At 44.1% G+C, this 21536-nt stretch overlaps 1 protein-coding gene across 7 annotated transcripts in view; it reads left to right on the top strand.

Moving 5' to 3' along the window:
- The window catches only part of slc4a11 (solute carrier family 4 member 11), an 80711-nt gene that overhangs the window by 52355 nt on the left and 6820 nt on the right, over nucleotides 1-21536 (top strand). For all 7 annotated transcript variants that reach the window (XM_058077325.1, XM_058077328.1, XM_058077326.1 and 4 more), the window contains 11 exons: nucleotides 2514-2723; nucleotides 5233-5317; nucleotides 6858-6983; nucleotides 7898-8011; nucleotides 9873-10005; nucleotides 10176-10249; nucleotides 12550-12790; nucleotides 12906-13012; nucleotides 17255-17420; nucleotides 19101-19274; nucleotides 21096-21291. In XM_058077325.1, coding sequence (XP_057933308.1) covers nucleotides 2514-2723; nucleotides 5233-5317; nucleotides 6858-6983; nucleotides 7898-8011; nucleotides 9873-10005; nucleotides 10176-10249; nucleotides 12550-12790; nucleotides 12906-13012; nucleotides 17255-17420; nucleotides 19101-19274; nucleotides 21096-21291 — 1626 coding nt within the window. The remainder of the gene's footprint in view (nucleotides 1-2513; nucleotides 2724-5232; nucleotides 5318-6857; nucleotides 6984-7897; nucleotides 8012-9872; nucleotides 10006-10175; nucleotides 10250-12549; nucleotides 12791-12905; nucleotides 13013-17254; nucleotides 17421-19100; nucleotides 19275-21095; nucleotides 21292-21536) is intronic.

Below are 21536 nucleotides of genomic sequence, written 5' to 3'. Positions count from 1 at the left end.
TACAGTGCTTTATCTGGGGACTTGAATCAGTGGAATGGTACGGTACAGGACAAGGGGCTGGTCGTTATGGGCAATATTGGAGTGTCTAAAATCACAATTATGACATATTTTGGATGTATTATTTATGACAAAAATGTGTACTTTTTCCCTTTATTTCATATTAGGATGAAATATAGAGTTATGGTTCTTTTTTTTCATGGCTTCAATTTGAGTTCAATGCTTCCAAAATGTCCCAAGTCATCGAGGTCCGCAGCCACGCATCAAAGTGCACACACACACACACACACTCTATTTTGCCATCAAAGCTCTCTACCTTCTCCGCACAGATGTAATAATGACTATCTGCCTTAGGTGGTTGATTTTTGTTCTCCTCACTTGGCATGAAAAACACTCTTCTTTCCTTGCATCCTTGCAGCCTTGCAGCCTTGCAGCCTTGCAGCCTTCCTCGCTGCAGCAGAAGACGTCTTCCTCACTGTTACAAGAAATGAATTTTTGGAGTGAGGCTGACATCTTTATTTGAGTTCCCCGGTAACGGCGTGTGGTGTGAGCAGCAGTCACCAACACTAAGTGCTGGGAGACGTTCCTCAGAGTGAACATGACGTCCTCATTAGCCAGGAAAACATCTCCTCTTCTCATCACGGGAGGACTTCATCATTGCTCTCACGCTTCCTCTTCTCACGCTTTTGTCTTTTCTCGTCGGATTCCCAAGGTGGGGTGTCGTGTACCCGTGCTCCCCCCAAATAGTAAACCCCCCCGCTTTGTATTCCTACATACCCCCAGACCAGCCCGCTACAACAAATTACAGCCGCATCCTGGCGGAGTCGCAGCAGCAATTATTCCAAGTCTTGTGTTGCATTTCAGACGCGACCCTCCACCATCCACTACCCCCCCGAACCCCGCGGAGAATACACCATGTGCCTGCAGAAGCTTTTAACAATTAAAGGGATTTCCAGGAAATGTTATGCAGATTTTGCAAAGCCCTAAGCTTCTTGCAAAGCCTTGGAAGTTTGGAAGAATGCTAAATATGAACCGTCGTGTTATTCAACATTTGCAGCAAGACGGAATTTGAATAGAAAATGTGCCTTTTTGTGTGGGAGTCGGCCATGTAGAGTCATGTGTAACTCTTCCACTCCTCAACGGTCGCACACCAAAGAGTGAAAATGTGTCAACACATGCCCCCCCACTGGGCTGCCTGTGCTATTATTTTTCGGACAAATACGCCGCATGGTTGGTCATAAGTTGGACGGAACACGTCTCGCACAGCTCGAGGCAAAAACACAATGCTAACTTTAGCGTAGCGACATTTGGGACACGCCTTTCAGACACTGACAAGCATGGCTGCTGGTGGACCAAGACCCCTGGCTTAGACCAGGACTGACCACCATAGACCAGCGTGGTCTACTAGTATAGACCAGGACTGACCACCATAGACCAGCGTGGCCCACGAACATAGACCAGGACTGACCACTATAGACCAGCGTGGCCCACGAACATAGACCAGGACTGACCACTATAGACCAGCGTGGCCCACGAACATAGACCAGGACTGACCACTATAGACCAGAATGGTCCATGAGCATAGACCAGGTCTGACCACCATAGACCAGCATGGTCCATGAACATAGACCAGGACTGACCACCATAGACCAGCATGGTCCACAAACATACACCAGGACTGACCACCATAGACCAGCATGGTCCACAAACATAGACCAGGACTGACCACTATGGACCAGCAGGGTCTACTAGCATAGACTAGGACTGACCACCATAGACCAGCATGGTCTACTAGCATAGACCAGGACTGACCACCATAGACCAGCATGGTCTTCTAGCATAGACCAGGACTGACTACCATAGACCAGCATGGTCTACTAGCATAGACTAGGACTGACCACACAACCGTTATCAGTTAGCTTGAAGCCTGTGGAGTGGAACTCAGATCTCCATGAGGTGTATCTGCTGCTCCTGCTTAGAACTTTCATTCTCCTCCAAAGCCAGTCAAATATTGATAGAACGTTCCTTTCATGTCAGTTCCTTGGATGGACCGGAGGTGGGCTCGGGAACGTCCAACACAGGAAGAGCAGCTTCACAGTACTTTGCTTGTTTTTGAAGTCTAATTCTCCTGTGTGGAGGAACCTTTAGTATTCTCTTTGCTGATGTTTGCACATCAAGTCCCCACCGCCATCTTGTCTGCTCCTCTAAAGTTCAACACGGTCCATTCTGAGATGCTGCAGACCTGACTAGAACCAGGAAATGGGACCATTTTAGTCCAGTATTCAGGTCTTTGGGAGTACGGGCTTCTCATGGTCTTACATCCATGACACATTAAAGCCACGTAAACCATCTCGGGCTCTCAGGAGATCAGGGAGTGGTCTACTGCCGGTGCCCAGACTCTGGACTAAAACTCTTCTTCCAACTTTGAGATGACCGTGTGATTCATGGAATTTTTAGGAAGTGGTTTTATCCTTCTTCACTGTAAAATTCTTTCTTCCTTTTTCATGGTCTTGCAGAAAAGCACCAAGACGGCGATGGAGCTCGGCCGGACCTTCGCCACGCTCTTCTCGGACATCTCCTTCCGGCAGAAGCTGCTGGAGACCAAGACGCAGGAGGAGTTCAAGGAGGCGTTGGTGTTCCAGCGTCACCAGCTGACCGCCGCCAACCAGCAGCCCACCGCCCTGGGGAAGGAGGAGACGGACCCCCGCAGTCACAAGCCCCTCAAGGTGAGCCATTTCAGACATCTTGGAAGACGTGGGGCTGATGTTGGGTAGGAGTATGACCATCAACGCTGGAGATTTATCATATATAAGTTATTTATTTAACTCTAATCATGATGTTGAGTGCATGAGAAAGTGGAAAGGCAATCTACCTTTGTAGACCAAGCACGTGGCGACTGTCAGAGAGTGTTTTTTGGTGTTTTTGGTGAAGAATTTTGTAATTTGTTCCAAGTTTCTCCTCCACCTGTGTGTCACTTTGTCCGTGCCGTCTTTTCCTGGCTGTGCAATCAATCAGCATCAGCTGGACCGCTCAGCCACCTTCCATCCCTCACAGCGCTGTCTCGCACACACACACACACCCGAGAAGAGGCCTCCAGAGGGCCTCCCTCTGACATCTCCTCCTCATGTTGACAGTTGAGAGCTGGCAGACATTTTGACTGGTGTGTTTCCTCCCAGCGCAGCATTTTGTCTGCTGTCCATCCTCAAGCCTGGAAAAGGAGGGAGTGCAACATGGAGCAAGGCACGGATGTCCTAGTCGGAAATGATCCCAACTCAGATTGAATGGAAAAAATTCACAAAATAATCATTAAGCTATGATTATGTTCATTTGTGAATTAATTTTTTTGAGGTTATTATTATAAACACTTTGTTTGTTTTGTAAACCTCATAATGAACCTGGAGCTTTGACTTCTCTTCCGCCTTTTGACTGATTTTTCAAGGACACATAGCATCTACAGAAGGGGTCTCAAACTCAATTTACCTGGGGGCCACTGGAGCTAGGGTCTGGGCAAGGCTGGGCCGCATCAGGTCCCCCCCCCCAAAAAAAAAACGCATTTATTAAAAACAGAAAAATATACAAACTTTTTCAGTGCTTTGGTTCCGATTTTCTACAATAAAAGCTCTGATAAAACATTCCACTGTTCTCAAATAGCGGCACATGACAAAACACGACTATAGTCACATTTATACTCTTTTTATTTACAACATATTGCGCAACTGCAGGGTCTTGAGACACATGCTAACTCGCAAACGAGAAAGCTAGCGACCTAAACGGTAGCCTTCAAGTTATTTCCTTCAAACTTAAATAGCCAAAACCTTACCACTTCCACACGGATAGGGAGGATAACTATTAACAGTTATTTAACCTTTAACATGAACATGAATCAAACGTAATAATTTTTTCTGGGTACATGATACCATACAGCATCCATATCAAACTTGCGCGGGCCGCACTAACATTAAACTTTCATATCAAGGCGGGGGCCTCAAACTAGTAGTGTCCTGCGGGCCACATCTGGCCCACGGGCCGCGTGTTTGAGACCCCTAATCTACAGTATGTAGACATGTACAAACCAATATATATATATCCTTATATATCCTTTTGATATGTATATCTTTTTCCTTTCTTTAGTAATCAGCAGTAGAAAATACTGCAGTTGTATCGGTTGTCAAGAGATACATTTCAAGTTCAATTCCACCCTCGGCCATCCCTGTGTGGAGTTTGCATGTTCTCCCCGTGCATGCGTGGGTTTTCTCCGGGTACTCCGGTTTCCTCCCACATTCCAAAAACATGCTAGGTTAATTAGCCACTCCAAATTGTCCATAGGTATGAATGTGAGTGTGAATGGTTGTTTGTCTATATGTGCCCTGTGATTGGCTGGCCACCAGTCCAGGGTGTACCCCGCCTCTCGCCTGAAGACAGCTGGGATAGGCTCCAGCACCCTGCGACCCTTGTGAGGATAAGCGTATGAATGAATGAATGAATACATTTTAAGCATAACTTTCACTTTGACACGAATATATATTTACACCCCCCACCCCCCCTCCTGGTTCCTGCGGAGCATGGATTTCTATGGGAAAGATGCAATCCGGGTTCTTATAAAGGACACTTCTGCCACCTTGTGGCTGTTGTTTTGTTTTAAAACTGCACCAAATGTGCCTGCTCTCTTTTATTGTAGACTTGCATCAACCACCTTGGTGGTAAAATACGTATAAATACGTTTTAATACGTATAAATTCGTATAAATTTGTATAAATTCGTATAAATTCATATAAATATGTCTTTGGTAGCGATTGAGTTCATGATCCGTCCCTGCTGATTTGGGTGTGCCCTCTGCTGTCAATATGAGCGTGAGAGGTTGTTTGTGTCTATGTGGGATAGGCTCCAGCATACCCTGCAACCCTAATGATGATAAGCGGCATAGAAAATGGATGAATGAATGAATGAGTAAATATTTCTGACAATATCTGTTTAATATTTACTTGATATTAATGGACAGTTTCTTAATGATGTGTTTAATGAATTGTTTAATGATGTGTTTAATTGCCCACGAGAAGATAAGATGTGTATCTACTGTGGAGTCCATTAAATGTCTACACACCTGTGACATGCACACATTGTTGTCATGTAGACCAAGCCGGCCCAGTTTGGGTCGTCCTGCACCCGTGGGTCGCTGCGACCTCGCTAACAAGGTCCCCCTGTACCCTCCCCCCTCCACCCCCCGTCTGTCCGCAGTGTAAAGACTTCTTGAGAGCGGGCCGGGGGATTTACGAGGACCTGTGCCGCAGACTGCCTCTCTACGCCTCTGACTTCACAGATGGTAGGCTTGACCCGCGCGGCTTTCCACGTGAATCATCCTGATGATGCTAGCAAGCGCCTGCGCCGCAGACCTCTTGTTGGCATCACAACGCCTTTTGCTTCTCAGCATCTTAGCAGCCTGCTGGCTTTATTGACACATCACATGATCCTATTATTAGCTAATCTCTAGCGCTCATACGCGCCGCCTGTGCCACCTCGCGCATCAAGAAGCGCCGTGAAGCTAAAATGATACTTTTTATGGACTTTTTCACTTGAAATGATGCAGACCAGGGCTCTACATTAAAAACCAAAATGACTTGCCCATAGGGAATCCTTAAGGTGAGAACTACTTGCCCGAACTTGCCCCATGTAAAATGAAAAGACTGCCATAAATTGCCTTACAAATTTCCCCACTGAGGGACGAATAAAGGCATATCTTAAGGCATATCTTAATCTTAATGATATCATGTAATTTGTTATGGCATCACATGAGAATCTCAAATAAAGATGAAATGAGAGTACTACCATACTAATTGTGCAAAATCAGCACTTGGTATTGGATCTAATGGGTGGTGTTTCATTGTGACCACTTCAAATTGTCACAGCAATGTGATTCACTCACCTGTGCCATCATTTGATTTGCTGCCGCTAATAAAATACTTGTTTAGGAGGCACTGGTTCATCACTTTTTGCTGTTTTCCTTCAGAATTAGACGACGTTGGCAGCGCCGCCATGACGGATGTTTTCGTAGTCAAACCATCGCTGATTGGTTGATCGCGAACAACGGGTGTGGGTAAAACGCGGACTGTGGATTGCGGACCGCGGTCTAAATAAACGATTCTGATTGGTCCATTTCAAGATTTGCAAGGATTGCTTTGCAAATTACCACCGGAATTACGCAGTCCGTGTTTTACCAACACCCAACAAGAACCGCTTTAAAAAAAAAAACTCTTGGCAGTATGGCATGCCAAAGTGCACTTGCCCGACGGGAATATTACTGATTAGATTTACTTGCCCGAATTTTGTTTTAACTTGCCCCGGGCCATCGGTACATCGTTATTGTCGAGCCCTGCAGACCCAGTTCAAATCTTAAAGGGGAAGCTCACGTTTTGGGTATTTGGTCAATCATTCACAATCCACATATTCCTGTCCTTTTTCTGTGCACTATAACACCAGAAAACGGCGACAACACTTACGATGTCCGCTGTCCTCGGGATGGCTGTGTCTTCCAGCACATGACATGACGGCAAATAATATGGTATATATGTAGATTGGTTAATATACAAGTCACTTATGGAAATGGAACACTGTTGGTCTTTTTCTTTTATTTTTGGGGGGGGGTTTTAGCGTCAAAATAAGTATTCACCATGACGTCTGTTTTTAGCTAGCTCATATTAACTTGTTTTCTCGTGCTAGAATCCACAGAAAATTGATAGAAAATATGTGTTTGTGTTTCACATAAGGACTGGGAATGAATGCAAAATTCCCCAAAGTTCCCCTTTTAAGTAGGAAATTAGCATTGGAAGTGAGCTGTGCTTGTGTTTGTCCCCCCTCCCCCGCAGGTATTGTCGGCAATAACAAGACCCTGCTGAAGTACATGACCACCGCCATCTTTCTCTACATCGCAATCCTGCTGCCCGCCATCGCTTTTGGGTCCCTCAACGACGAGAGCACGCGTGGCGAGATTGGTACCAATGTCATTTTAGCACCATAACATTGAGATATTACATTAAACTCTGTTTTATTAATTATGAGGAACAACACTAAATATAATGTTTAAAATTCTTATGAGAGAATATTAAATATTATGGGAATAATATTGCAAAAACTATGTACAAGGCTCATTTAAGTAGAAAGAAGAAATCATTGAGTCCAAATGGGAAAAGACTGAAATTCATACTAGTACCTAGTACTAGTACTAGTACCTAGTACTAGTACTAGTACCTAGTACTAGTACTAGTACCTAGTACTAGTACTAGTACCTAGTACTAGTACTAGTACCTAGTACTAGTACTAGTACCTAGTACTAGTACTAGTACCTAGTACTAGTACATGTGCCGTTTATATGCAAAAAATATCCAAATATTTTGCTTTAAAACATCTTAACTGATTATCATGCAACTTTTTGCAAAGGTTGCAGAAATCTTGTTTGGTGCAGATCCAGATCAAGGTGCGCTTGGGCACTGATTCCAACTGCCTTGGCGGAGGTCTGTCATTGGAGTTTTAAGACTATTTTGTTGTTGTTTGGAAATGTGTTTTTGTTTTGAGCCGCGAGTTTAGCGAGCGCTAATGTTAGCGACTGCTACCATCACAACATGTTTGGGAGATGGGCTGGAAAACGTGCCGCCTGCAGCCGCAGCGCACGCGCCACACATAAACACACACAAACACACACATGAACACACAAACGCTGCTAGGACGCATACCACTACATTTGGGAATGAAGAAAATACATGCACACGTTTATTTTTACGGCTGGATGTTGTAACAAGGTCTAACAGGGACTTTTGGCTCCTAGCGTCTTGTAAAACCAACATTATGATTTGACCCTCCATGTTTAATACCTGTGTGTGTGTGTGTGTGTGTGTGTGTGTCCGGGCAGACGTGCGGAAGACCATCATCGGCCAGAGCATCGGCGGCGTCATCTACTCCTTGTTTGCTGGTTCTCCTCTGGTCATCCCCCTGACCACGGCCCCCCTCGCCATCTTCATCAGCGGTACGTCAATGTCACAGACAGTTAGTGGCCAAAAGTATTGGGACACATACCCTGAAACGGCCTTTATAAAAAAAAGTGGGAAAATATGAGAACAGCGGTTTGTCGTTTCCGTAGACACGGCCCAACCCAACCACCGTGACGCACAGACCCATGACCAATCAGTCATGTGACCAACGTGAGCTTTGGCAACACGACAACATAACATCCACCCACATGACTCACCTCAGTCGACATTCTCCAAACGGAACGGTAGACTTCGTCATACAGATCAGGGGTGGGCAAATATTTTCACTTGTGGGCCACAAAATTGTCAGAACATATATTTAACACACACTATTTTATTATTATTATTATTATTATTATTATTTGTCTAATTTTATCTGTTTAAGTGTAGTTCAGGAGCACTTTAAACATCATTCATTTTACATTTTTGTTGTTTTTTTTTTACTAAATAAGACATCCGACTGTACGGCGGTCGAGTGGTTAGCGCACAGACCTCACAGCTAGGAGACCAGAGTTCAATCCCACCCTCGGCCATCTCTGTGTGGAGTTTGCATGTTCTCCCCGTGCATGCGTGGGTTTTCTCCGGGTACTCCGGTTTCCTCCCACATTCCAAAAACATGCTAGGTTAATTGGCCACTCCAAATTGTCCATAGGTATGAATGTGAGTGTGAATGGTTGTTTGTCTATATGTGCCCTGTGATTGGCTGGTGTACCCCACCTCTAGCCTGAAGACAGCTGGGATAGGCTCCAGCACCCCCGTGACCCTCGTGAGGATAAGCGGTAGAAAATGAATGAATGAATATAAAACATCTGACTTGCAAGGGGCCGGATTCAAACACACCACCCCTGGTCTAAATGAACCTTGGAAACTGGAAGACGATGTATTTCTTTCTTCTTCGATAGTTTGTCTCAGATTTATTTCGGAACCACAAGCTCAACCTTCAGCTGACATCTCATAAAAACATCGGATAAAAATGTAGTCGATATTTTTTCCCGCACGACTTGCCTTCCCTGGTAAATAATGACATTTCCTCAACACCTTGAACTAGTCAGTGGGTGAATCCACCCTGAAACAAACAGCATCTTCCATGTGGCATGACTTGATCCCCTCCACTGACGTTACATAAGAGCTTGTATCAGCGCCCTGCGGGTCGGGAAGCTCGCACACGTCGCCACATAAACTCTTACAGCCGCTGGTTCTTAGCAGCGGAATTTAAAGCATCCTGGCGGGCCAGCTAGCGTGACTGGGCTCACATTAAATAAAAAGGAAAGTGGTTTTTAGGAGCACAGCTATCATTTTTTTTGGGGGGGGGGTTAACGGTGTGATGATCTTGGAAGAGTACAGCTGAGGGAATTTTCAGCAGGACAAAAGCCCCCGCTGGCAAATCGGAGGTTGCGGTTATTAAAAGTGACGCCCTTTAGTTGTTTGTCCTCGGAAATTCCACCGGCACCTGCTGGGTTTCCATCAAGCGGCACACTTGGTTGCAGTTTGGACCAAGGCCCTTTGGTCCCCTTCCATTGGGGGCCTGAAAGTAGTGCTAAAGTCCCAAGCGGTTATTCTCTTTGGGGGTATTCCTGTCTTCACACATGGACCATAAAGGGATGGAGAAACAGATTAGTGAAGCCTAAATGATCAATTCAATGAGAAGAAGACAAAAAAAACAAGGAGAAAGACGTCCTCCATTGTTGTTTACGTAGTGGAATTGATTGACACCGATCAATCAATCAATACATTGTTGATGAAGCTTCTTTGTTGAAGAGTCAGTGATTAGCTTCCTAACAATCCGGAATCCATCCCAGCGTCCCTTTGGAAAAACACCATGGATTTTTTTCCCCATTAAGTCATGTGACCTTGCAGTGATCCGAGGAATCTGCGACGACTACAACCTGGACTTCCCGGCCTTCTACGCCTGCATCGGCTTATGGAACTGCTTCTTCCTCATCCTGGGAGGAGTCTTCAACGTCAGCCTGGTCATGAAGCTCTTTAAAAGGTTCTTACGCAATTCTAATGAACATATTCTTAAATGGCTTCAAAGTAAACATCATCTTCAGAAAGCAGGACTTGCCATGCTTGTGTTTCCCAAGTGTACCTAATGATGTGGGTGGTTGGGTACCTACTCCATGACAGCACATTCTTTTTCCTTGATTTGGTTTTCTTCAGGTCAACAGAGGAGGTGATTGCTCTCTTCATCTCCATCGCCTTTGTGGTGGACGCCGTCAAGGGAACCGTCAAAAGTGAGTCACGATAAGAGAAAATGTATCTTATTGCTCACTTAGCAAAGCCTTCAGTGGCGGCAGCAATTTGTTTTGGTCAGTCTAGCTATAAAGCTATGATGCTAACGCGCCTGCATCATCCTACTGGGACCAGTAGTTCTTAGTTCATGACAGTGGGTGCAACAATACACGGGGGCGTGGTCCTCACTGTGCAGAACAAGGGAATCCCTGAGGGAGCCTCCCTCCAGGGACCCAAAAAGGGTGGGTCTTCTAAACTGCTGTTTGGGGCAAACAACAGTTCCAAACTACCGTCTTGTTGACTGGGGGCAACAACAATACCCACCCCTGAGTGGATTAAAGCAGCCCCTCTTTAGAGGTGAGTCTACCTGGCTTACCAGCTTCCCCACCAGAGAGGTGACGTCCACCAACCGAGGGCCAGCTTCTCCAGCCGAGGTCCTAAGCTGGACGTACACGTGGACTGTGGAAATAGTGAACGGCAGGTTTGATTCAATCTTTCATCCGAACTATTGATAGATGATGTGGAATTAACTTTATTGCCGTGTTGAATAGAATCATATTATTGTTTTTACAGTTTTTGTTTGGATTGAAAGATTCTAGCCGGGCTGCACGGCAGTCGATTGGTTAGCGTGCAGACCTCACAGCTAGGAGACTCCCACCCTCGGCCATCTCTGTGTGGAGTTTGCATGTTCTCCCCGTGCATGCGTGGGTTTTCTCCGGGTACTCCGGTTTCCTCCCACATTCCAAAAACATGCTAGGTTAATTAGCCACTCCAAATTGTCCATAGGTATGAATGTGAGTGTGAATGGTTGTTTGTCTATACCAGGGGTGCTCATTAAGTCGATCGCGATCTACCGGTCGATCGCGGAGGTGGTACTGGTCGATCGCGGCGTGACATTAAAAGAATATCATCCTCGCATCAATGCCGTCACTTGATTGATATACAGGGCAGCCATTCAGATGACAACTGAATGTTGCCCTTCGGGTGACCAATCAAATCAAACTTACGATGTCAGCCTATCATCCATCCCCGTTACTTGATTGACATACAGGACAACCAGTCAGATGACAACTGAATTTTGACCTTTAGGTCACCGCTCATGCGTAAACAGCGATGCAAAGTGCTAAGCTAGTCGGCGAATTGCGTCAGATTTTAAGCCCTCGCTAAAGTTTATGGTCACTAAAATGAGTGAAGGAGCTGGACCAAGTAAAAAGGCAAAAACATATCACTTCCATACGGAATGGGAGGTGGACTTTTTTTCACAATGTCTTTTTCGAAGTGCGTTTGCCTCATATGCCATTCTACCATCGCAGTACCAAAGAAGGGAAATGTGGAGTAATGTGGAGGTAATTACAAAAAATGTTAATAGTTAATTATGTGTGTTTTGCAATATTGGCTCATTTGGTTATGTAAGGTACATCAACATACATTGTACGTACAAATAATCCTCAATACATTTGAAAATAAATAGATGTTTTGCATTTTTGTAGTGGGTAGATCATTTTGACTCGGTCATTTTAAAAGTAGCTCGCATGCTGAAAAAGTGTGAGCACCCCTGGTTTATACGTATGTGCCCTGTGATTGGCTGGCCACCAGTCCAGGGTGGACCCCAGGATAAGCGGTAGAAAATGAATGAATGATTCTAGCGGTAATAGTCGCCCTAATAATGTTATTAGGACCCAGGCGGGAAGGAATGCTGAGTCAGCAGACAAGATGAGAGATCTGGTATCGCAAATGAAGCCGTCCTGGTCCCGCTCAGCGTCACCACCGCCCACACCGTTTCATTTCCTAAAAGGAGACCATGTTAGGAATGTCATTAATTCATTCATTTGGCGTCGGTGCCACCACCCCGCCCGCCCAGAATTTTTTTTTTTCACAGTCGTTCAATTTCCCGGCATCATTAGCATAACATTAACCTCTTAACCGATCGCATGCTTTACTTGATTTCCTGCAGTTTAATGCTGCATCATTTACAACCATGCTACACTTATTTCATATTTTGGTTTTGGTGACTGATGGATATTTCAAATGATGAAATTACTCAAATAAAATGATGCCTTTGGGAGGATGGTGGCATGGATTCATCATAATACACTGGAAGGGGAGGGGGGGGTACGATATTCATACGGTTTCTGTTCCAACAACTCGTTTGTATTGCTAAATAATTTCATATTACAGGTTGCCAATAAATAATATGTCATATTATCATACAGGAAATAGTGTAGCCCCACTGATTGATACTAACATGTTTTGCAGCGTAGTTGGACTCTGTCCTAACTGAGCTCTGTCCACACGTCCCCAGTCTTCCAGAGGTACTACCACCCGCCGACGCTAGCCAACGCCAGCACGGGGGAGTTGCGGCCCGTGGCGGATCTGCTGGAGAGCAACAAAAGCGTGGTGGCCACGGGGACCACGGCGTCCTCGCTGCTGCACGTCCTGCCCGAGACGCTGATCCACTGCACGCGAGAAAGACCCGTCCTCTGTCTGCTGCTCATGATGGGCACCTTGTGGATGGGGTACACACTCTACCAGTTTAAGAGGAGGTACACAACGGCTACTAGGACTACCATTACTACCGTAGTATACAGTAGTTGGGCTGGTAGCAATACTACTAATCTTTGACTGACCGTCCTCTTGTCTCGTGTGTGCGTCCCACAGTCCGTTCCTGCACGCCAAAGTGAGGGAGGTGTTGTCCGACTGCGCCCTGCCCATCTCAGTGCTGCTCTTCTCCTTCATCGGGTCGTACCTGTTCAGCGACATTGAGCGTCAGTATCATTTCTTCTTTTTTTTGTCTTCTTCACCGCCCCGGTTGTTGATGACGTAGTTCCAGGTCACATGACACAACAACAGGTTTATTTTGAAACAACATACGATTTCCTGCAAACAGGTGATAAGGAGATAATAGTGTGGAAATATGGGCTAATAACTATAAAAGCAATCTTCACTGGCTAAATGTACTGCAAAAAAGGTCAGTAAGGATAATTCATAATGCCGCCTACAGAGAACATACTAACTCCTTATTTCTAAAATCAAATACTTCAACTTGCTGATATAGTTCATCTTCAAACAGCTAAAATAATGCATAAGGCTAAAAATAAGCAATTAGCTAAAAATGTCATCCAATACTTCTCTACAAGAGAGGAGAAATATGATCTCAGGGAAGAAGTACATTTGAAACACTTCTATGCTAGGACTACGTTATGCTAGCCATAGCATTTCAGTATGTGGAATCAAACTATGGAATGGATTGAGTAAGGAAATCAAACAATGCACAACGACGAGCCAATTCAAGAAACAATACAAGCAGTTGATGTTTGCTAAATAAAAAAATAAAAAAATAATAATAATAAACTTAAAATATATTAGGAAAGCAGGAAGTGAACAAATGTAACAGTTAGTGATTGTAAAAGTACCAGATGGAGGGGTAGGATTTAATAAGCTTTGCTTCTTCCTACTCCTTTTGGACATGTGGAACTGGGAACTGATTATGGGATGCACTCAATTGGAATCTGATGCATGTTCAAATGAAATTAAACCATTACCATTACCATTACCATTACCACTACCATTACTATTACCATTACCATTACCATTACCATTACCATTGCCATTACCATTACCATTACCATTACCATAATGGTGGTGAGTGTGGAACTTTAATACCTCTCTCAGAGCTTCCATGGTGGTTGGTGGCTTTTCTGTTCCGTGGTGTATTCCCACCCCAAGTAGCCTAACGCTCGGGAGGCATACTCAAGTGTAAAAAGGTCATTTTTCAAAAAACTACTGGCCATTTAAGACTATTTGGACCGATCTCGAGAATATTGTGTTCCATGGCTATAAAAACCTACCAGAGGAAAGATTAGACTCCCATCCAATATCTTTTTACGTTCTTCAGTAATCAGCAGTAGAACATAGGTAAGTTTCAGGAAAATATTAGTTCCCAACTAAAAAAGGGAAATAAACAGCTTTGTGCAAAGTGATACATTTGAATTGTAACTTTCACTTTTGGTACCGATCCAAAATCTAATAAACAACATAAAAAGTTTTTTTTTAATTTATTTACTAATTTTCAGATTCAGTACTGAACTATGTGTGTGCACACGTGTGCGTCTCCGTGCGTTAAAATTTGTAAGCATCTTCATGGCGCACTTCCATCGAAATGACCCCGCCCTGCTCTCGTCAACTGCACTGCCATCTTGTGGCCGTTTTTATGGCTTAAAAGTGCTCTGAAATATCAATGCATCAATACAGAGTTGCATCATCACCTCTTTTTGACTCCATTTTGGCGTACACAGTAAATAAAGTACAGTAAGTACATCCTCCCTGGTAATGGCACTGTATTTATCCGGCGAGTGCGAGACGAGGCATTCACTAAATATTTGTGAAGTTCAACCTTTTCATCCATCGTCAATGGATCAAACGTATAACTTTAGCACAAGCTTTCATGCTAATTGCTCACCTCGGAGAGAGCGAAGCAACATTTAACCAACAACAAAGCTATGTGGGGCACACGCGGCCCAGGGAATAGCCAACATACTTCTGTGGCGTCTGCGCTGACGTTTATTAGGAATGTTTGTTATGAATGTTTATCTGTTTTTTGGTGCCGAGGTGAGCCATGAACGTCTGGCTGCGTGTCCTCAGGGGGACATCTCAAGGCCTCTTTGCCCTATAAACCTCACATCTCACCAGCTGATGAAAAACATATTTATCACACGTGCACGCCTCAAGGTTTTCCCCTTTCGCTCTCTCGACGGCGTTTATTCGCTCCTTTCACAGCATGTTGTGTCCTCTTTTGTTTGCCTTCATTTGTCCTCTCCATTCATTCGGCGTTGCCAAGGCGGCAGCTGCTCGCTCGGCGAGGGCCAACGCAGAAGACGGCGAAACGCAAAACGGCACCAAAAGCCCCCAGTTGATTCAAATTGAAGTGCCAGGCCAATTTTCCTCCAGAGACAATCAGTCAAGAGATAATGGAGCCATTATTCTGTTGTCATGTGGCGCTAAATGTAAGCATTGGAGGAGATTTAACAGGAAATGAGACGATGATGGAGAAGAAAGTTATGTGATTAAAGATGGAATCTGCCACAAAGTGAGATTCCTTGCAGATTTATGATCTTTTCCACTTTAAAAGTCCACGGGCGGAACTTTGGGAAGATCATTCACACACTTGTGGGTGTCCAGCGCTTTTCCAGCCAGGATTGTTTGCTACATTGCGTACCGATGCTAGCACCGATGCTAGCACCGATGCTAGCACCGATGCTAGCACCGATGCTAGCACCGATGCTAGCACCGATGCTAGCACCGATGCTAGCACCGATGCTAGCACCGATGCTAGCACCGATGCTAGCACCGATGCAGCCCGACATGCTAAACTAGCTGACTTAACCTTCCTCTTGTGTTAGCTTTCTGGTATCATCTCTTATGTTAACGGGTCGGTTTTGACCCATGTATTAAATCAGCTATAAAATACACTAAAAACAATAAGTTACCATCAAATTTGCTTCTCATGTCTTGGTTACCTTCTTAGGCTTCCTCATCCATGAAAATGTTGCTTTTAATACTTTTGGTGTGGGCATGTAGGCCTTTTTTGTCACTATACCCCTCCATTTCTATTTCCAAAAATGAACCTCAAAAGAATCATATTAATAAACTGAAGGTTGTTTGTTACCTGGCTATTACTGAGGGCTATAGAACATATCTCTTGAATCAATTAGTTGTATTTATTTTCTCATTTTAGTATGAATCACTAAAGAAACATGTATGGTGTTGGGGTGAATTTTGACCCATATATATTCATGTCAAGAAAAGGTAGAAAAAGTGAAATGAAAAAGCAAAACAGGTCCAGATCTTGGTTCACTGTACTTCTTGCCATTCTTTCCATGATCCAAATTGTAAATGTGAAATCAGCCAATCAAATGAGTGAATTCACCTCACATGTCTCAATTGTAATCTGATGCATGTTCAAATGAAATGAAACCATTACCATTACCATTACCATTACCATCACCATTACCATTACCATTACCATTACCATTACCATTACCATTACCATTACCATTACCATAATGGTGGTGAGTGTGGAACTTTAATACCTCTCTCAGAGCTTCCATGGTGGTTGGTGGCTTTTCTGTTCCGTGGTGTATTCCCACCCGAAGTAGCCTAACGCTCGGGAGGCATACTAAAATGTAAAAAGGTCATTTTTCAAAAAACTACTGGCCATTTAAGACTATTTGGACCGATCTCGAGAATATTGTGTTCCGTGGCTATATAAACCTATCAGAGGAAAGATTAGACTCCCATCCGATATCTTTTTACGTTCTTCAGTAATCAGCAGTAGAACATAGGTAAGTTCCAGGAAAATATTAGTTCCCAACTAAAAAAGGGAAATAAACAGCTTTGTGCAAAGTGATACATTTGAATTGTAACTTTCACTTTTGGTACCGATCCAAAATCTAATCAACTATACCGCAACATAAACAATATAAAAATGGGTCCGATTCTGTACTGAAAATTCTTGGTTCACTGTACTTCTTGCCATTCTTTCCATGATCCAAATTGTGAATGTGAAATCAGCCAATCAAATGAGTGAATTCCCCTCACATGTCTGGACCTTGTTTTTCTGCTGGTATACTGGAAAAGCGGTCAAAATGAGAATCCCCTGAAGCTTCCATGATGAGAAGAGGAGCTGGTTGTCATTGTGTTGGCTAATTGGACACTTATGACTTCAGTTGTGGCTCAAAATATTGCTTTATAATCATATTATTATTATAACCGGGTCCAAACCGACCCTAACAATACAGTGGTCATAATTTCAACCAGACCATTTTAAAATGTAGTAAAAATTATTTTCTTGGTTTTATTTTGTTGAAAAAGAGTTTCCTGACAAAGTCAAAAAGCCTTGATGCAATAAACAAATGTTATGATTATTTTTATGCATTAAAATGTAAAACGAGTCGGTGGCGACCCTAACTCAAGAAGGGGGTTAAATAAAGAAATGTTGATGTGTTCAGTTCCAGTCTTCAAAGTTCACGATCGGCCCATCTTCAACGTGGCTCCCTTCGAGCGCCTGTCGGCCATGAACGTGCTCAGCGCCATGGGCCTGGGCTTCCTCCTGGCCCTCCTCATCTTCATCGACCAGAACATCGTGGTGTCGCTGACCAACGCTCCAGAGAACAGGTACACACGGCAGCCGTTGTGTTCCGTTCCTGAATAAACAGCATCGTGTGGTTGAGATGGGATGCCGATCATCTCAGCCGCCCGGAGCTCCTCCTCCGCTCACCCGTGAAAAGGACCTTTGGGGATCCACTGAGCCTTGATCGGGATCGGCCGACCCGCCCGGGTAGGGACCGCGGACAAGTGAACCACAAATGTTGACATCTGAGTCGAGAAGCCTGGCGGCCAAAACAGGAGTTCACATTTGAACCAGCGCGTGTAGCGTCCCTCGTCGTGACGGCCGAGCCGTTCTCGGCTCTTATCTTCTGCATTTTGTCAGAGTTAATTGGATGTTCCTGACGCGGCGGACCTGGCCGGAGGGCCAAACAGCGAACGGCTGGACGCTGATGCCTCTGCAAGAGCACGATAGCCCGCCAAGGCCGCCGGGGAATTTGATGACATGTGGCGCTCGTGTCTACTTGTCATGTCAAAAAAACATGCGGCCATCGAGAGGAAAATAAATAGGATAGTCAATATAATCCCATGGAAAACACACAATACAGGAAACATTCATTCATTTTCTACCGCTTTTCCTCACGAGGGTCGCAGGGGTGCTGGAGCCTATCCCAGCTGTCTTCGGGCAAGAGGCGGGGTACACCCTGGACTGGTGGCCAGCCAATCACAGGGCACATATAGACAAACAACCATTCACACTCACATTCATACCTATGGACAATTTGGAGTCACCAATTAACCTAGCATGTTTTTGGAATGTGGGAGGAAACCGGAGTACCCGGAGAAAACCCACGCATGCACGGGGAGAACATGCAAACTCCACACAGAGATGGCCGAGGGTGGAATTGAACCCTGGTCAATGCTATTATTATTATTATTATTAAAATTTTAATAATAATACATTTTATTTGTATAGCGCTTTAAAGACGCTTTACGCTGAAGAAAACCACTAACCACTCGACCGCCGTGCCGCCAATACAGGAAGCATTTTACATCTATTGGCACAAATTTACAAATGATTACCGAGATGTTTTTTCTGGGCGGAAAAAATGCAAAAATGTTTTTTGGGTGTTCTTACATCCCTTAGACTGGACGGGGGGAAAGGGGGAGGCGGGGTGAACCCACATGCACACCAGTGATCCCTCACTAACATGTAAATAAAATAAAAAGCCGGCGTAGCGCCGTAAAGGTTGAGGTTGACCAAAAGTGCGTCTTTGGCGTAGAGGATGTGTGGGCGGGCCGTCTTTTCTGGAGGAGGAGGAAGAGGAGGAGGAAGGATTCCGTGGAACATCTACATTCACGTTGCGTTTCAATGGCTAACCTTGAGAAGATTATCTACTTTTTTCCCCCTCGAGACTTGAGTAATCACGGCTTTTGTAGGCCAAAAAGAACTCGCCGTTTTATTTTGACAGGGCGTGTGACGTCTTGACATCACTTTGTCATTTTCTTGACATGTTATGTTTTTAAACGTTATTTAACAACAGAACATGACCTTTGGATTTACTGCTGTTGCTTTCATTTTGTGCCGAGTGCGCCTCATAACACACAGACGTGCCGCTAATATGTTTTTATATGATAATATTGTAGGTATGGATGATGTGATGAATGTTCCATTGACTCTGCTGTGCTGTTTTTAAGGTAAATCCAATCTGTGTACGTATGTTTGAAAGCGTGAGCTTGACGTTGCAGGCTCCTGAAGGGCACGGCGTACCACTGGGACCTGATGCTGTCGGGCCTCATCAACATCCTGATGTCGGTGCTGGGGCTGCCCTGGATGCACGCCGCCTTCCCGCACTCCACGCTGCACGTGCGCCAGCTGGCCTTCGTGGAGCAGCGTGTGGAGGGAGGACACCTCTACGAGACGTGAGTCGCACGTGCTAATCAGGGGGGGCCGAAAGGGCGGGCGTACCTTCATCCTTTCTGATTGCCTGATTGCTTAAGAGTCAGAAGAGGTGAAGTTCATCATCTCCCTAAATGATATGAATATGAAATATGAATATAAAAGTATGGTAATTCCACGTCTAATTATACACTTGTCAAGTGTGTTCATGACATCAGTGGGACAGCTGAACGTATGCTAACAACTCCTAGGCTAACGTCCATTTCAGTATAAGAATAAAAGTAACTTTAACGTATATGTTGCAGTGATTTACCAATAAGTAAACTAGCTGTTCACTTGTCCCACTCCTGTGTTTTTCTTTTTACCTTTTTGTGTTCGCTTGTAGCCTTGTTTTTAGTATTTGAATGCATCGTTTACTTTGTTTTTTACTCAACTCTAGTCTTTATTTTTTTTTCTTCACTGTAAAGCGTCTTTGAGTACTCTGAAAAGCGCTATACAAATAAAATGTATTATTATTATAATTTTAATAATAATAATAATAATAATAGTATTGACCAGGGTTCAATTCCACCCTCAGCCATCTCTGTGTGGAGTTTGCATGTTCTCCCCGTGCATGCGTGGGTTTTCTCCGGGTACTCCGGTTTCCTCCCACATTCCAAAAACATGCTAGGTTAATTAGCCACTCCAAATTGTCCATAGGTATGAATGTGAGTGTGAATGGTTGTTTGTCTATATGTGCCCTGTGATTTGCTGGCCACCAGTCCAGGGTGTACCCCGCCTCTCGCCCAAAAGCAGCTGGGATAGGCTCCAGCACCCCCGCGACCCTTGTGAGGAAAAAGCGGTAGAAAATTAATGAATGAATTATTATTATTATTATTATTATTATTATTATTATTATTGTTATTATTATTATTATTATTATTATTATTATTATTATTATTATTATTATTATTATTATTATTATTATTATTATTATTATTATTATTATTATTATTATTATTATTATTATTATTATTATTATTATTATTATTATTATTATTATTATTATTATTATTATTATTATTATTATTTAGTCATCAGCACTAGAAGCTTTCAGGAAAATACCAGTTCCCAACTAGTGACGTTTTCCCCTTCACTTAAAATCTGCCCAGCTCTTATCAAGTACGCTTCTGCCACCTTGTGGCCGTTTTTAGGACTTAAACGTACTCTGAAGTGAAATGCATAAGCGGAGAGCTGCGTCATCACCTCTTTTTGCCATAAAATGTAAAATACGTATAAATACTAAAGGTATGGAAAATAATCGATATTAATCGATATATCACTTGGCATTCACCGGGTTTGGTGAAGCGCCTAGAAGGAATAACGCTAAATCTCTTTTGTAGTTTTCCTTTGCTTATTTGCATCATGTTGAATTGGACCATATTGGATGGCATTGATTTTAACTAAATGATTATCGTAATAATCGTATCGCATCATGAAGAGGCTGAATCGTATCGCATCGTATCGCCAGAAATTTCCATGTATCGTTAAAGTACGGTATCGCTGGCCGTGCATCGAGATGTGTATCGAGTCGCCCTCAGTGCTGAGATTCACACCGCTATCAAATACGCTTTTGGGCTGGGCCGTTGGGATTGTTCAAATGTCGTGGCTGAGTTAGCATATTCAGTTAGTCGCTGCAAGCGTGCTAGCAGCTAAAAAGTCAAGTGCATGACGTTGGCAGCAGATCGCTTATTTGCAATCAGTCGCCATTGACACGAGAACAAGTGAAGTCAGATTTGGCTTGGACATCAAGATCCTACGATGGAGCGTGTGTTGATTCGTGTGTCGCATGTGGGTGTGGTCAGTATCGTGCAGGTGAAGGAGACGCGTCTGACCTCGCTGGCCGCCAACATCTTCATCGGAGTGTCGGTGCTGCTGCTGCCCGTCCCGCTGCAGTGGATCCCCAAACCCGTCCTGTACGGCCTCTTCCTCTACATCGCGCTCACCTCCATCGATGGCAACCAGATGTGTGACCGCATGGCCCTCCTTCTCAAGGAGCAGGTGTGTCTTGATGTCTGCCCATCAAACGTTTGACCGCATGCCCGGTGCTGGACCAGGACCAGAACCCGGTCCAACTAAATTAGCAAGTCTGATCTGCACAGTAAAATCGATGTACAGGAGAACTTTGGTTTTCCTCTTTCATTTGGTCCAAAGGCGAGACGAAAAGCGACACGTGCAAAAAATTACATTTTTCTCCGAAGAAACAACATAAATCCTATTGGTCCATTTCAGACAACCAAACTATG

Source organism: Doryrhamphus excisus, chromosome 7 (assembly GCF_030265055.1).
Source record: "Doryrhamphus excisus isolate RoL2022-K1 chromosome 7, RoL_Dexc_1.0, whole genome shotgun sequence".
In the NCBI taxonomy this organism is placed as follows: domain Eukaryota; kingdom Metazoa; phylum Chordata; class Actinopteri; order Syngnathiformes; family Syngnathidae; genus Doryrhamphus; species Doryrhamphus excisus.
The sequence above is the reverse complement of the archived record's forward strand: the minus strand, read 5'-3'. Positions and strand labels throughout refer to the sequence as shown.